General features: G+C 35.5%; 1 protein-coding gene across 2 annotated transcripts in view; it reads left to right on the forward strand.

Moving 5' to 3' along the window:
• Positions 1-16,226, forward strand: part of LOC110374638 (innexin inx1) — a 56,070-nt gene extending 39,844 nt beyond the window's left edge. For both annotated transcript variants that reach the window (XM_021332435.3, XM_021332436.3), the window contains exons 5-8: positions 9,521-9,678; positions 10,032-10,226; positions 11,342-11,503; positions 12,014-16,226. In XM_021332435.3, the coding sequence (XP_021188110.1) occupies positions 9,521-9,678; positions 10,032-10,226; positions 11,342-11,503; positions 12,014-12,068 (570 nt within the window). In that variant the 3' untranslated portion in view covers positions 12,069-16,226. The remainder of the gene's footprint in view (positions 1-9,520; positions 9,679-10,031; positions 10,227-11,341; positions 11,504-12,013) is intronic.
• The last annotated feature ends 33 nt before the right edge of the window (positions 16,227-16,259 follow it).

The following is a 16,259-nucleotide window of genomic DNA, read 5'->3' on the forward strand; positions in this document are numbered from 1 at the left end:
TTACATAGTAGTTAGATATCTTACATTAGACTAAGTAAAACCCAAGAATCATGATGCCAGATCTTCCTTGAACTCATAAATAAAACAAATCTGTTAAGTCACTTGTCCTTTTAACATTTGTTGTGTCTGTGGGGAAACCAGAAACTTCTGTAACACATGTTCTGAATTACCTACCATACTTTGAACTGAACTTAGAATATAACTATGTATACAAGTATTCTCATCAATTCATACAATGACGTATGTTTAAGCAAATCTTGAGTAATCCTTACGATTTCCTCATTTTTTTGGTATATTTATTCAGATTCTTTGTATTAATTTGCATTTGCAACCTTGTTCAAATTTTGAGTACCCATTTTGGTATATTTCTTGTCCATGTGTAACTTTGTGTTGCTGATCATAATCTCAAAGCGTTATGGTTTCTTTGTAATTGTTTTAATTTCAGTATTAAAGTCCACAAGCAGAGTGCTTTTAGTTTTAATGCAAGCCTTTTTCAATAAAAATGTCGTAAAATGTAATACTTGAGTCATCGGATTCTTTATTAGTTACATACTTATTCAGCATAATATTTGAATTTAATCTAAATTATTTCGAAGCCAGTTCCTAATGCTATATCAATGAATGAAATCAAACTCTTCATATCAAAGATATTTCATAATTAGCCTTGGAATTTTACGCTAACATTCCTCACATACGCGTGGGACATTCGTACGATTTTAGATTGAAGTAATCGTGCGCGGTGGAGTATGAAGATTTCATTCATGTCCGACATAAATATATGACTATTATGTATGTACTTTACTCCTATGAATGAACGTCATGTGATTGTGGTAAAATTGCTTTGTGGTTTGCTTATTTCGCGGGCTTTGTGGAATGGCTATCATAATTTGTGGGAGTTGACAATGTAGCCAACAGCTGTTTAGAGTTAAAGCCATCATAACCAAATAACCAGAATCTGCATTAACCAACTAACAGTTCCAAAAACTCTAGAACTTTCCACCAGCATCAGGTTTTTTTGGTGGCTGTCACTCAACAGGTTTGACTGCAGCTTATTGTAACGGTACTTCGAGAGACGGCTACCGGGCGACGCGGCGATAATATATAATGAGAACTCCTCAGCTTGGCACCCTTTTTGTACCAGCTTAGATGGAAGGTCTGCTAGCACTCTGATGTGTTTTTAAATGGTCTTGTAGGCCTGTGCTCGTGGGAAGTTGATTTTGTTTTTTACTAATCGGTAGTTGTGAAGATAATGAAAGAGTTGTGTGTTGTGTGTGCTAATCAAATGCAATTTTCTGAAGGGTTTCAAAAGGGTTTTTGAGGTCGTGATCGGCATATGTGGTGAATAAGTTTACCTATGGATTGGGGAAATAAGCTTTATAGAAAAAACAAGCGTGATCTAGATCATAAGTAGGTACCAACTCAGTTAAACATACGTAACTATTGACGCATTTTCTCTCATAACAAGAAGTAAGTATGACTTCAGAACTGTATCACGGAAAATGCATAAATTAACTAAAGCATTTACGTCATTAGATATCCTTTTAAAACCACAATTTAATTTAATCACAACTCACTTTGACCACTTCTATATAGAAACTTATATAATAGCAAATAATAAATTAATTATACACAGGCAAGGGTACGTCATATCATATAAGGGTCTCATTGCATTTGTCAGTTGTCAACTGGATAGTTTGCCTTGACACAGTCAAGCTGTCGATGGACCTAAAAAAATGTTCTACTTACGACCCGTACCTCTACTTAATAGGGCATAAAAGGTTCAGTGCAGTCCATCATTCATCGATGCAGACGCTTCTACAATAAAAAATACTTTTCCAAGAACTTACGACTTTGAGAAGTGTACATATGTCATCATTAGTCTTTGCGTTTTTGGCACATTGTTTCTCATTCATAATAACCAAACATAACGTAGGTAGGTACACAGTGCCCCTGCATACATATCTCGGTCCCCAATTTCTGTTCCCTTCCCAACTTCCTCTGTTCAAGTTCAAGGAGAATTAACTGCCCCAATCCGGACCCCTGCTGTTAGGGAGATCAAAAATAAGACGTAGATGCACCTTCCAGGCAATATTGCACTTTATCACCCCCTCATTAGGTGCAATTTGCCAAATGTTGCTGAAAACGGCGCATGATCGAAAGCAAAATATGAATGAGAACACACTTCCTTGTGTAATAAAATCTGTCTTTGTACACATTGCTTATTTCCGATTTAATCTTTCTCAATTAGATTTTAAAAAGGGTCGACGCAGATTTTGTTGTTTAATTTTCGCCGTGTTAAACAAGCTTTCGTTTGTATCCCGATAGTTTTAAGTTCAGTTTTCATTGAGTGATAGTCAGTTGGCGCGCAAAAACTTTGCTGGAGGCGAAAACATGTGGCAACCAGTCCATCCATGTGTCCTGTCCAGTCTGTTTTAAGATATTTAAGAAATTAGAGTTCTTCGAAAACTCTGATAAATATTTTTGGCTTTCTGGTACAGGAGCTTTTCGGGTACGTGAATAAGTTCTCTGAGATTTCAAGTAAAACCACGAGATAAACCGAGAATTAAATTGCATAGTAAATAAACAAAAATAAGTTATTTTCAACGTAATACTGTATGCTCATTATAAATCGTAATTGGTTTTACTATTAGAAGAGTTTTTATTGCAATTTATTATACATTTGCGTACGCAAGTGCTTGTTTCTGTTGGTATTATAATGAAGCTAACATTGACCAATAGACCAATACATATTTTTTGCTGCATACTACTTACGGTATGCTAAGTTCTCTTACGTCAAACATAAAAAATGGGCTAAAAAGCTTTGGTACAAAACTAATTTTTAGCTTGCAACTGGTAAACAAATGTTCCAAAGTGGTTCCAGAAATAAGCCCCTACAAAACGCACAATCTTGCTCCTCTTCAAAATATTGGTATAGTTTAGCTAGATAGCACCAATCCCTAGTTCGACAATAATCTGGATCACAATGTTTTTCATAATACGGGTATTTTCAAATCAGTGAATGGTACTTTTTACTTGTAACAAAAAAGGCAGTTCATCTAATCACGTTAGGAGAGTTTTTGCAGGATATTCCTAACAGTTGATTATGATCAGTTTTTTGTGAAGATCGATAGCTCAGCGGACAACTACGTATTAATGGCACCTAGTGCAATGACCGCTTTATGTTATGTACTTTAAGTTTCATTTTATCCTTGTGATTGAAGTTTTTGTTAGGTCATGAACCTGGTTTTTGGGGAATGTTAAAAAAATATCGAGGGATAGTTGAATTCAAACAAGGAAGATGCTTTCAAGGATAGTTTTTAGATGGCATTCTGTTTTGTCAACCGAATCTGTTTATCAGATACTCTTGTAGTGTAGACCTAGGGCTAATGCAGTTATTTCTTATTTTAATTCATTAGCTAATGACTGCATAATTCAGTAATTATTTTATTAGATGCAGAAAAGGTAAATTCGGAAAGAAATTGGCATATTTCAAATGATCTTTTAGACATGTCTTTTATTTATTTTTCGAAGATTCTCAATTTTTCGAGTTCGACAACATAGCATTACAAAATTAAAGCCTGAACAGACTACACAAATACCTTCACCATTGCAAAACCATTCATGGATGTTATGAAAGCGTAATGATACTCTTGGCTTGTCGGTTTCATGTGTGTCAGCAACAATGGGATAGTGATGTGAAACCATAGTGATGTACCTAATTGCCGAGCCGAGTCGAGTTGCTCGATTGTTTGTCGTTAACTGCTACGCAGGGCTGGGTCACACGTGGTATTCTGATGAAGCAAAGACCAGGAACCTTTGAAAAAGGAATATTTTTCTTGTAAAGAACACATTGAGGTGTGAGCAAAAAAAAAAATGTTTGTGATGTCCGTATTTTGATAGTGTTTCGATATAAGCCCATTTTTATGTTCACATGTCATGTCTTGGTACTCAGTGAATTAATTTGAATTATTCAAGACTAAGGCACGTTTAGAGGGCACGTGCGTGTTTATGTAGACATTATCGTGGCATCGATCTACATAGTTATATGATAATAACCACGTCTAGTATTTAGATCTTCACAAAATGCAATGGTGAAATAATTTACCAATTACTGTAGAGTTATCAAGTTAATGCTTACATCTAAGTATAAGCAACTGCAGCAACCCGAAAGTGGCAGAGGGCATTGCGTTTCAGATATTTAATTGTATGAACAGATGTTGTATTAATACTGTAAGTACCGTTATGATGACACTAAAAATAGACCACTACAATCCTATAAATAGCGAAATAGACTTAACTATGATATGATTATAATGATGAGCTAAACCACGTTGGTGTTACTGGCAGATGATTATACCAAAGTAACACATACAAAAAAAAATACTTTGCGACATCAAAATAACCATTTAATAGAGCAAAATGTCTGATGAAACTAGTACAGTATTATTTGCTGGGCTTACAAAAAGTGCCAGGTGTTGGTTCGTCTCGTTCCGTGCATCTGCCGGACCGACCCCTTGCCTCACCCTAGCGCGGTGATGTTCATTGGGTAGATCCTGTCAGGTGGGGGATTTTGCACTTACAATTGTTATTTTCGATGATTTCGCTTGAATTATTTGCTCTGTAGAATAGCAAATATTGCAATGTGCATGTAACCGTAAATCAGATTTATAACTTCTGGTTGGTCAAAGCCGGCTTATGCAATTTATAAAATCTAGAAAACCGTACAAATTAATATTTTTTCTTTTTAATTTTCGGTAATTGAAATCTAATATATAATTCTACTATTATAAGAATAGAATCAATTATTACTACACAATTAGACATCGAGAGTCCGTATTGTCTAAATAGGAAAGTTATTCCTCTCAAAGGAAATCCAGACTCAGTGTTAGTATGAGTCTCCTTAATAGTTAACCCTGTATAAAACCAATGGCTATCAAGAAACTATTATCTTTAAGGACAGTCTGACATTTGATGGGTAGTTGTCGTTGACACCGTCTGCGCCATGATGCAAAGGTGACGCAACTTGATGCAACAGCCTGCAGGCCTGTGTACTTTGTACCCGACTGCCTATAGTCTTGGGCGGTCAGCCATGGTGGGTTTATAATGATGAAATACCTGTTGTTTTGATGATAGAGCTCGCAAAGAGTAGTTACAGTTAACACCATGTTTTAGATTGACGTTTATAAGTGACTACTTTGAACCTAAAAAAATAATGATCATTGACGAAGTTTAAACATAGAATTCCAATTTTAAGGAGCACTGCAATCTTGCTGTAAGTTAGTTCATTCCTTACAAGCATCCACATTGGGATAAAGTTCTGAAGTGTTCCTTTCAGCAGAGAAATACAAACTCATTAAGACAAAAATCTTGTTGGGATATTGAGTTACCTATAGAAACATGGTGACCTTACGAGCTTATGGTTGCCCTTTTGATGCGGTTTTTCTTATTCCATCATTAGTTACATAACTAGCCGGAACCTTTTTGAAGGTCAACAGTAAGTATGTAATTGTGTGTACTGACGTTTGATTGTTCGTTATATTTATTTATGGGGTTTTTCTACTTGCCATATCTTAATATTTCGATTATCAAAACTGGATTTAGGGGGTTATTCCCGCTCGGTAACACCTTTTCGTCAACACTGTTCACGATCGGGAAATAAGTTTCGTTCTTTCACAGTGTTGACGAACGCTACTTATTATTTCGGGTAATTCCCGCTCGGGAACACAATTTTATTACTTATCAAAGTGTAAAATGATTATTATGCACATGATAAGGCCTTTTTTTATTTTTTAGTGCAGTGGTTCTTAACCTTTTTGTCATGGGGGACCACTTTACCAAAAGTTTGGCTTGCCGCGGACCACCCCATTGGGGCACACTTTATAATTAGCACTCATTTCTTTATTATTTAGCAAAGAGCTAAAAAGCGACAGATTTTAATTTATGAGATTTTTGTGACTGCATTCTCTTTACTAACTTTAGAATTCTTGGTTCAGCAGTACTTACAAATGCGCGAGCGAAGCGAGCGCGACATTTTTTTCGGACTCGTACGAACGTAAAATGTATCCCAAACGTACTTAAGTTTTTGTTTGTTGACAAATGCAAAAACGAGGGCATAGAACTGCTGAATACGCGAGCGAAGCGAGCGCGAAATTTTCATTATTATTTAAGACTCAAAACCAAAATTACGTACAATATAGCCCAAACGTACTTAACTTTTTGTGTGTTGACAAATGTAAAAACGAGGGCATATAGATTCTAAATACGCGAGCGAAGCGAGCGGGAAATTTTAATCATTTTTTAAGACTCAGAACCAAAATTATGTAAAAGGGCTACATTTCAAACCTTAATTTTTTTTGTTGGTCAAGGAAGATGGATAGCAACGTCGCGAAGCAAGGCTTCGCGGACCACCTGGAATGCCTCCAGGGACCACCAGTGGTCCGCGGACCACCGGTTAAGAACCACTGTTCTAGTGTATTGTGTTTGAAAACGAACAAGTTTTTTTTTCCCGATCGGCAACAGTGTTGACGAGAGGGTGTTACCAAGCGGGAATAACCCATTTTTGGTCGCCGACAGACCGACTTACCAAATGTGTACACTGAAAGGATGATCCTCGGGACTTTTTGGTCTATACTTACATACCTACAGACAAATGAGTTAATTTAATGAAATCCAAATAAAAAGTCAAGCTTTAGGAAAGTCGGCGGTAGCGTATCTCAGATATTTATTTGCGAAACTTTGGTTATTACAGTATTTTAAGCCTGCAACCTGCAATACAAAACTTGGTATTTTAATATCCGTACACACTCATTAACAGTTAGATGAGCAAGCTATATTTATAGTCTGCCTTGACACATCACAAATGGAAGAATATTCATTGCTTCCGATGTCGTATTAGCATATCGCATCTTTTGTCTGCCCACAAATAAATATGGATAAGTTTACGACGCGGTTTTATAACAAAATAAACTTTTGTTTAGGCTTCTCAGTAAACCTAGGCATACATTAAATTTACGATGTATAATAATTTTATTGTTAGGTACTACTTATTACGTTACTACTCCTAGACGCATATAGGTAAACTTAATTAGCAAATTACTTGACGTCTTCCTTCGGACAGCCTCTATCTCGAAGCATCATATAGGTAAATGGAAGGAATTGCTGATAAAGGAATAACTGCATACCAAACACAAAAGCATTTTCCACTCCATTCCATCAACATCTGCCACATTCCATTTCCCTCTTATCCTCACAAAGAGCTATTTCATACATTAATTGCAGCGTTATCTGCTATATCTCCAATAGGACCCTGTGTTCGCTTCAATTGGACCATTGAAGAGATAATCATAACGACATATCGAGCTCGGGTGACAAGGTTCGCTTGTAAGTAGACTCTTGATAGCCTGGTAACCCAAACAGAACACCCACGAGTCTGGGTGTATGAATATGAATAGTCTTTTGATTTTGTACCAGCGGTTCTTGGTAATCGGATGCCGGGTAACTGTGTTATGGATGTCCGTTGTTTCCGCGGGTGCCTATAGTATAGTATTGATAAGAGTAGGAAGGAAAGAGGAAGTAGTATATAATGCAATTATATTAAAGTAGTGACATTTTTGTTACTCGTTATTGAATCAGAAAATACCGATAAGATGCAGGGAGATTCTATGCTGTGTAGCATATTTGAAGTAAAAGAAATGGTACCAAAAGCGAAACTGAGGCTAGCTCGTATAGTTAAAATATTTAGACTTACTCATGGACTTGAAATATTACGATCAAAAACATATCATTAAATAATCTATGTATGTAAAGTGTACACTTTAACGTTTAAAATAATTCGACAGCATAAAAAAGGTGACCAATGACCAAAAAGTTAAAAAAGGAGAAGTGCCTATTTCCTATCTTAGTAGGTTAAATACCTCTCAATGTAAAACACAAGTCAATAGTATACGCTAATAACTACTCGAGATAAAATGACATAATGATGTAAACGCACTCGTTTTCAAGAGCCTGCTTATAATCCAAACGGTCGAGTGGTTTTGGAGATTATGTCACTCACACATTTTTGAAAGTTTAAAAAGAAATATGTGGAATCGTTATTTGAGAGATTAGTAAGAATTTTAAACACATGCTTAGTAGCTACTTGCCTATGGCTGCACTCGTGGTTTTAATGGAAATGCAGCATACCTGGTTTTATATTTGGGTACTCTTCTGCGTTAAAATAATTATATCCAGACCAATTGTGTTACGCCGTTACATAAAAAAATGCTGACCGAATTCCCAAAAAAGTATAAGTTTCTCAATTTGGTTTGTATTTTTTTTATTTAATATCTTCGAAGTCCTAGAAGTGACTAAAATTCAAATTCAACGACAAATATATAAAATAACTCCCCAGCTTAATTTAAATTCTCGTATAAAAACCTCATTAAGCATTGTACTGAGTGCAGCACAGTGCATCGACGTCGGGTCTTCATAAACCACTGTACACACGTAAGGAATTTTAATACCCACCACCAGTGCATTCACGTGTTTATACATTTATACTGAGAGAAGAGTATTGTGTGATAACTTGGTATTTTATTATGTATATCTTGAGGAATGTCTTTCATTATTTTACATCATTTGATGTACCCTGATGGGGATTCTTTGCGAAAGCTACTTGAGAAGGATTCTGACATTGCTCATCAATGGTGAAGTTTCTTCGGCACGTATGTAGTAGATAAGCTTAGGGAAATCTAAATTCTAAATTAAGCCTTCATTGCAAGAGAAGTTCCGAAGGCATGTGCTTTTTTTTAAGTTCACGTTTTTAGGGGACGTATATGATATTATACAATGTAGATGTACCACGATAGACAGGTACTTATGCCATGCCTATTACTCAAACAAAAATATGCTATTTCATTTGAAAATGCGTATCTAGTATTAAATGGACATGGATAATCACATCCGGACAAACACGAACCAATAAAACGACATAAATAAAGTACTTGAAAACTTAGATAAATTATCCAAAACAAATATTTATATTCGATTCAACAGCAAAGTGTCATTAGGGTCATTTAATCACATTATAAAATTGGAAGGGATATTTTGCTGATATGAAATGATTCAGGAATTCCAATGATAACATCATAATAGGATAGATGCTCAAACATCGAGGCTATTTACCAATTTGTATACTTATTTATTTAAACTTTTTGCGACGTAATTAAATATTACAAAGGCGGACATGCCGTAAATACATGTAACACTTAAGTGTAAAACCAAAAGGAACAAACTCAAGTCGTCGTTTCAACCGAAAGACGTCCATTGGCGGTTGTCCTCAAAGTTCTAAGCAGACAGTCTCTCTCAGTCCTGAGCAATCTGCATTAACTGCTGGTCGGCAACCTTGAAGTCACTCCCTATGAAAACTTGCAGAATGCAACAAGGTCAATATAGGATTGACTCTTCGAAATTATAGTACTCCCTCAAACAATTGACTCCATAGAACTTTCCAGAATCTAATCTCCTACTTTCCCCTTTCCAGACGCACAAGCTATACGCGCTACGGTACTGGGGCTGCGAGCTGCTGTGCCTCATCAACATCGTGCTGCAGCTGTGGATGATGAACGCCTTCTTCAACGGCGAGTTCTTCTCGTACGGCACCAGGGTCCTCGGGTACAGTGAGGTGCCGCAGGAAGAGAGGTATGGGAGACTTGACGATGTTTGTTTAAAAGGGTGAATGAAGGGGATGAGTCGCTTGTCATGTCGAGTTCTGATCCTGGCTGTCATTTGAACATCTGACAGTTGTTACGGGTAGTCAGAAGTCAGAAAGCCTGACGACTCAGGTCTTATCAGATTACCCAGGCTGATGACGTCATATAGGCATTCACTCTATGTAAATCACTGGTACTTACTTAGCTATATCTGATTAGACTGGGAAGCCGACCCCAACATTTTTCAACAACTCTGCAACCAGGAACTCCTCTTATCAGCTAGCAAAGCCTACAAACCAGTCCATTTAATATTCCATTTAATAGTCCTTTTTCTCATTCTAGATACGACCCAATGATCTACATATTCCCTCGCATCACAAAGTGCACGTTCCACAAGTTCGGTGCATCGGGCAGCATACAGACGCACGACAGTCTGTGTATACTGCCGCTGAACATCGTCAATGAGAAGACGTATATCTTCCTGTGGTTCTGGTACATCATCCTGGCTGTGGTGCTGACCCTACTTGTTATATACAGGTGAGGACTTCTTAATAAGCAAAAGGGTTTATAATAGCCGCTCTTGTTTGACGAATAGATTTGATTGCATTCGAAATCATGGTACTGTTTTTATCCATTTCTCTTTTACATTTTCGGAAAACTTACAGCTAGAAAAAACAATATGAAAGAAATAGTATGACACTCGAAAGCCATTTACAAGTTTTCAAAAATAGAACTGTTTCAATTACAGTCAGGCCCTGAGGGAACAGCTTCCCGCACCCGGATAAGAGTAGCCTCATAGCTCATATAAAGCTATATACTTAACTGCCGAGTTTAATGAAAAGACAATAGCAGTTTTAGTATGAAAGACACATATAAGTTAAATAAATAACTATTGCTAAAGGTTTTAATAAATATGAGTTGCCATTAATATCTTTAAATAATCACAATACACCGTAAAATTGTAGCAAAATCTAGGCCGAATCCATAACCGACTCCGAAACGTGACATTTAACGAAAATCTCGACTTTACTTAATAAACAAACACTCGATACATCATATTGGAGCGACAGTTTGTGCCTTATCAGTGTTCGGCGCTTGCGCATACCTGCATAACGAGGGGATAGATAGAACGGTAATTATGGTTAAACGTGGTGTTATGTGGGAAAGAGGTCATTTTATCTTATTTTACTTAGTTGAAACAATTGAATTACGATTGAATTTAGTATCTTTTTGAACTGCAAAAGTTCCAAAATAGTTGACCGTACCTAATAATATGAGATTCGTTTAAACCACTGTTGTATTGGGCAAAAGATGTATGTGATTAATAAATACATGAATATAGTCGGGATTGTATAACTCAATGTAATTCATTGCCATCAACGGCTTATTAGTTTATTTCTGGTCAATATGGCATACCTTGGGCCTGTATGTGTGTCCCATATTTAAATAACTTTAGACCTTCAATAAAAATATAGTCCTTATCAAAAGCTAGGGCAAGTAGTACGTTTAAACAGAGAATCAATATTTATTTGTTTGTACATCAACGGATGTCAAATAAACTGGTAGTGACTATGATGAGGATTCTATTATAATTTATTTTGCTCAGATTTTTAATAACTTTTGTTTAACTCAAACTGTTTACTCTATTCCAGACTAGTAATAATCTTCATGCCATCGATCCGGCCGCGTCTCCTGCACGCTCGCTCGCGCACCATCGCCATGGAGACCGCCAAGCTCGTCTCCCGCCGCACCGACATCGGCGACTGGTGGCTGCTGTACATGCTGGCGCGGAACATGGACCCGCTCATATACAGGTATGGGCTTATAACTTCAGATAAGGGCCCATCGTGACAGCCGAAAGACGTCCACTGCTGGACTGCTGGCTCCGAGAAACTGGGGGGATTTTGACTCAACGCGCAGTTGGATAAAATGTGACCTGTCAAGATGAGGTTTAGCAGTAACAAATTGCCTGCAACCATTTCTAAAATGTCAAGTCTTGAAGGGAACACATGCCAGTGGAGTCGACCAGTATAAAGAAGTTTCCCTTTTTAAAGTTCAAAGACCGTCGTAAAAGTGCAATAGAGCGACAAAGTGGAAATCGACTTTCACTTTCTAAAGCAACAACCGTGGCTAATTACTGTCACATACAGCCAGCATCGATCGATCAAAGGTCAAATTGCGCGTTTGCGTATTTCTATTTGTTACCTTCCCTCGCCCTTATGTGTATATAAATATGGGCATACAGTGGCTCCGGTTGATAATCTCAAAATAACCTTCCTTTCTATACCTATTCGTACAAATAAATATAATGTTTCTGTCCGCAGAGAGCTGATCTCGGAGCTAGCGAAGCGTATGGGCGAGAAGCCAGGCCGCGCGTGACAGCCGCCGCCCAGCGTCGCCGTGCTCGGCGTCTGACACATCATCACATATACTTTACTCTGGATTACAACCTCTTTAGAAGGCTGGAGAACCTTATGTCGAAGGTTTGCTAAACATATACGTAGTTTACACTCTAGTTTAAACTCCTCAGTTCGCAAAAAGCAAACAAAATCAGCATATTTACTTGGACGACTCAGTAGTGGTCGAGTAGCCAAGTCAAACAATGACAATATGCAAGTATGGCTCATACGTTGTCGTGAGATAAAACTTTTGTACCACTGTGTACCACTGATCAATAATCATTTGGTATATTTATTCTATATATATAATACCACTGTGTACCACAGATCAATAATCTGTATGTGTGATGGTATTATTCTGTATGTATAATTTTTTACAACAGTATATAAGCTAAACCATCACAATTCCATTAGCTTTATATTTTTCAACTTAAAAATTTGTTAAGTATACAAAATGTTGGTTAAAAGTCTTCTAGGGAGGTTCCTTCAATGCTGTTTCTATTATTAAAATGTATGTGATCAGATAGCATATAGCATTAGCTATAAACAGATATATTAAGATTACTTTACCCTCCTGCATCAAGGAGGGTAATGATTTCTCAGCTGTAGTCGACGATAGTCAATTACTTGCCCGAACGCTATACAAAAATATTGTATTCCACGGTCACAATTTCGTACCTTATTACAACGGTATAAGGTTCAAATTGCAACTTGCGGTCGTGAAATACCATGTTTTTAGCGAAAAATACTCTACTTAAGAATTTTGCAATAGATGCTACATTTGCATTAATATAAGATAAGATTTTTTTAAAGATATGGCCATAATTAGCGCTATTATTAAAAAAAAAAAACTAGTTTTTTTTCTAACTCGACAATCGATAACAGTTAATCGGATTGTCCAGTTATTATGAACAATAGCGTCCAGAAAAATTAAAATATTAAAAACTAAAATCTCTACTAGAAATCTGAATTATTTGTATACTATATTAAGCTGAAAGATCTATGTATTTCATATTTTTTCTTTGATTTACTATAATATAGATTGTACTGTCTGCATGAACAACGAATATTGTACCTTAAAACTAGGTACCGTAAGTAGAAATTCCTTTAGCATTTTTCTTTATGTCATTTGTCTCTGTAGTCATTATTTCACTGCCATTATTTTATCACAAAGAAACATTTACTAGTTAATACATCACAATAACTTTTGTTTCTGTAATTTTTCATCACATCTTATTTTGTTATCTCTATCAGAATCTTATTCATACTTTAAAAATCCCTTAAGTTCATATCTGAATTATTATAAAGCTGACAAATAGGATGTATTTAGTATTTTACAATACATTGATATATTCTTATGTACACCCACCGTATTTGTCCCATGTTAGTACTATAAAAGGAAACCACCAGTGGGATGAAGGTAGTGGGACGAATAGGAATAGACCTTGTTAAAGCAAAAAATGCTTGATAATATACTCAGTGTATCGTAAAATATGTAATATGTTCTATTTGTCATAAGATCTGAGCAAAAAGACATTTTTACTAAACAGTGTTATGCATATCAAGTAGCTAATTGTTTTATAAGTTTTCTCTATTATTTTAATGTTTAAATATACTCCAACAATTGTTTATTACGATAATTTAATCTTACCTACAGTTAATTTGTCTGAAAATAATCTCAACCATATCTTAGCACAAATCTTTTTTACAACTAGCAACATTTTTACTTCAACATTTTTTTTTGCAATGGTCACATTGACTCCTCTGTTTTGAGGTAATTTTTAACTGACTTCCCAAAAAGGAGGATGTTGTTTATATTGCCCACCATGGCCTTTTATGTATAAAGCCGTTAAATATTAGTATTGTAAAGCACTGACGTGAAATGGACTGGAAATGGATGGCCTTAACTAGCATTGTATGATAATGTGTGGACTTGAAGATTTGCACTGGCATATCTCGAGTATGTATCTAAGTGTTGTGTGAAATTAAACTTTACAGTCTTTGAATTGGATATTTCCAAGTTTTTTGAATGTTGTCAGTGATATTATGTATCATTTTTGTATTTGTATGTAATGGAGAACAAAATGACTAGCGGAGATGTCATAACGCAAAATCTCCTAAGAAATTCCAAAATGCGGGTGTTCGTGGGACGAGAAACGTTACTGGCTCCGCCAGCATACGCCTTCTTCACCAATCAATCAAGACCAATCTTTGACAGATTGGTTTTAGTTTGACAATGAACCCGAACCTCGTTACTTCTTGTAACTATCGCGCCTACCGCACGTTGCTTGACCTACAAGAAGGCGCCTGACCTATCTTCCTTATGGCATCTCCGCTATCTTCCTTCCTCCGTGATTTAAGTATAGTTCTATGTGAATGGTAAAATTCTAGTATTTGGATTTTTTCAATGTGTGTGTGGCGCCATCTAGGCGTCCGAATCGTAACAAGCGTTGTGATCAGACTGTCAGTGTTCATTTTTGTAATAAAATATCAGCTCCATTGTATTGGAGAAGTTTTTTAGCATTTTCGCTCTTTAGCGCGTTGAAAGTTGACTTTTTAAATGAATTGTTAAGTTTTAATAATGATATCATTTTCATTGTTGTAGTGAAGGACCCAATTGTATATGCATTCCAATTTAAAGTGTAGGTTGTGTGCGAGTGTCACAATACGGCCTATTATTCCTCTTTTAAAAATTAATTACTACATCACAAAGCTAGTATTAATATAAAACCGCCTTCGCTACAATTTCATCACAATATAATTCATGAAGATTCAATAAATAAGACATTAAAGAATTCCTTCATTTTAAACATACCTCGAATATGTATTAGATCTACGAATAAACTCAAGATTTTCAATAGATACCGTTCTAGGTTCGCCAATATATCATATTTAAGTAAAATAAAATGCTACCTATTGTAGACTCATTAAAAAAATCATAAACATAGCCCATCACAAATTGCGCTCAAGAAAAATGCCATAAAATATTAATATGTAATATCTATAAAAAATCACAAAAACTTTTATATTATTTGTATATTAAGTAATTATTAATATACATTTAGAATTATGTTTACGCAAGCGTTTGCGCAAAGCGAGCGATTTCCATTTTAGTGATTTTTGTATGTTAGTGATTTTTTAAATTTCGTCATGCGCTCTAATAGTCCTCACTTGCATTAAATTAGATAATATTATAATATTCCATAGATTGTTACGAAAAAAAAGATGGATATTATTTGGTTTTACCCAAAAATAAAATGGTATCTGTTTTCAAAATGACATTGGGCGTATGACAATATTTTTTTTGCAATTAAAGACAGGATGTAAATAGTGATTTTAGTAGTTATAAGTATGTTCCTAACAGACGATTACTTTTAGTTCAATATTAGCATGTATTTTTGTTCCAAGAGAACATTATTTTCTGTCGCTTGAATTTGATGTTTTCGCTTTTTGTATGACATCAGAAAAATCGCTAATACTGTTCACAGAAGATTAACTTATTTCTCTTCCACAAAAAGCGGCAATATCTAAAATTAGTGTCTATTAGAATAGCGGAATTTCAGATTGCAAGTGTAAACCCGCTGTTCCGACGCACACTATAATTCCAAGCGACGTTTTACGTTGATAGTTTAAAAAAGTATCACACAAAACTTTAAGTTAAGATTAACGATAATGTTAATTTTAAAGATCAAGCATTTATTATATGTAGTTTAAATCTTGTGTTAATATTTATATACTCTGTATGATACGTTCTCGAATAGTTTTAGTTCAAACTGGTTATTTTTTTGTGATTTAGGTACGTGTATCGTCGATTTCTTTTTAAGAGAAAATATATTACATTTTATACTATAAGATTTTTTTTATTTTTTTCACTCTAACTTACTCATAATTGTACCTATTACCTTAGTGTATTGGACGTAAGGATAAAATATTCTTTTTTTCTTATTTTTTCTCAAAATTGTCTCTGCGTCTGATATGCCATAAACGATCTACTTCCATAGCCGTTCAGCCTATAAAAACATTTCTCTACAGATTGTGATTATTTATTTCGCGTAAGAATATGTAATTGTTTAAAAGTAGCTCATAGAAATCGCGATGTTTCTTTGTCAGATGAAATAAACAAATATTATTCTTTTAATTATGTGGTTTTATTTCTTGAAAGCTGATACAT

Source organism: Helicoverpa armigera, chromosome 5 (genome assembly GCF_030705265.1).
Source record: "Helicoverpa armigera isolate CAAS_96S chromosome 5, ASM3070526v1, whole genome shotgun sequence".
Taxonomy (NCBI): domain Eukaryota; kingdom Metazoa; phylum Arthropoda; class Insecta; order Lepidoptera; family Noctuidae; genus Helicoverpa; species Helicoverpa armigera.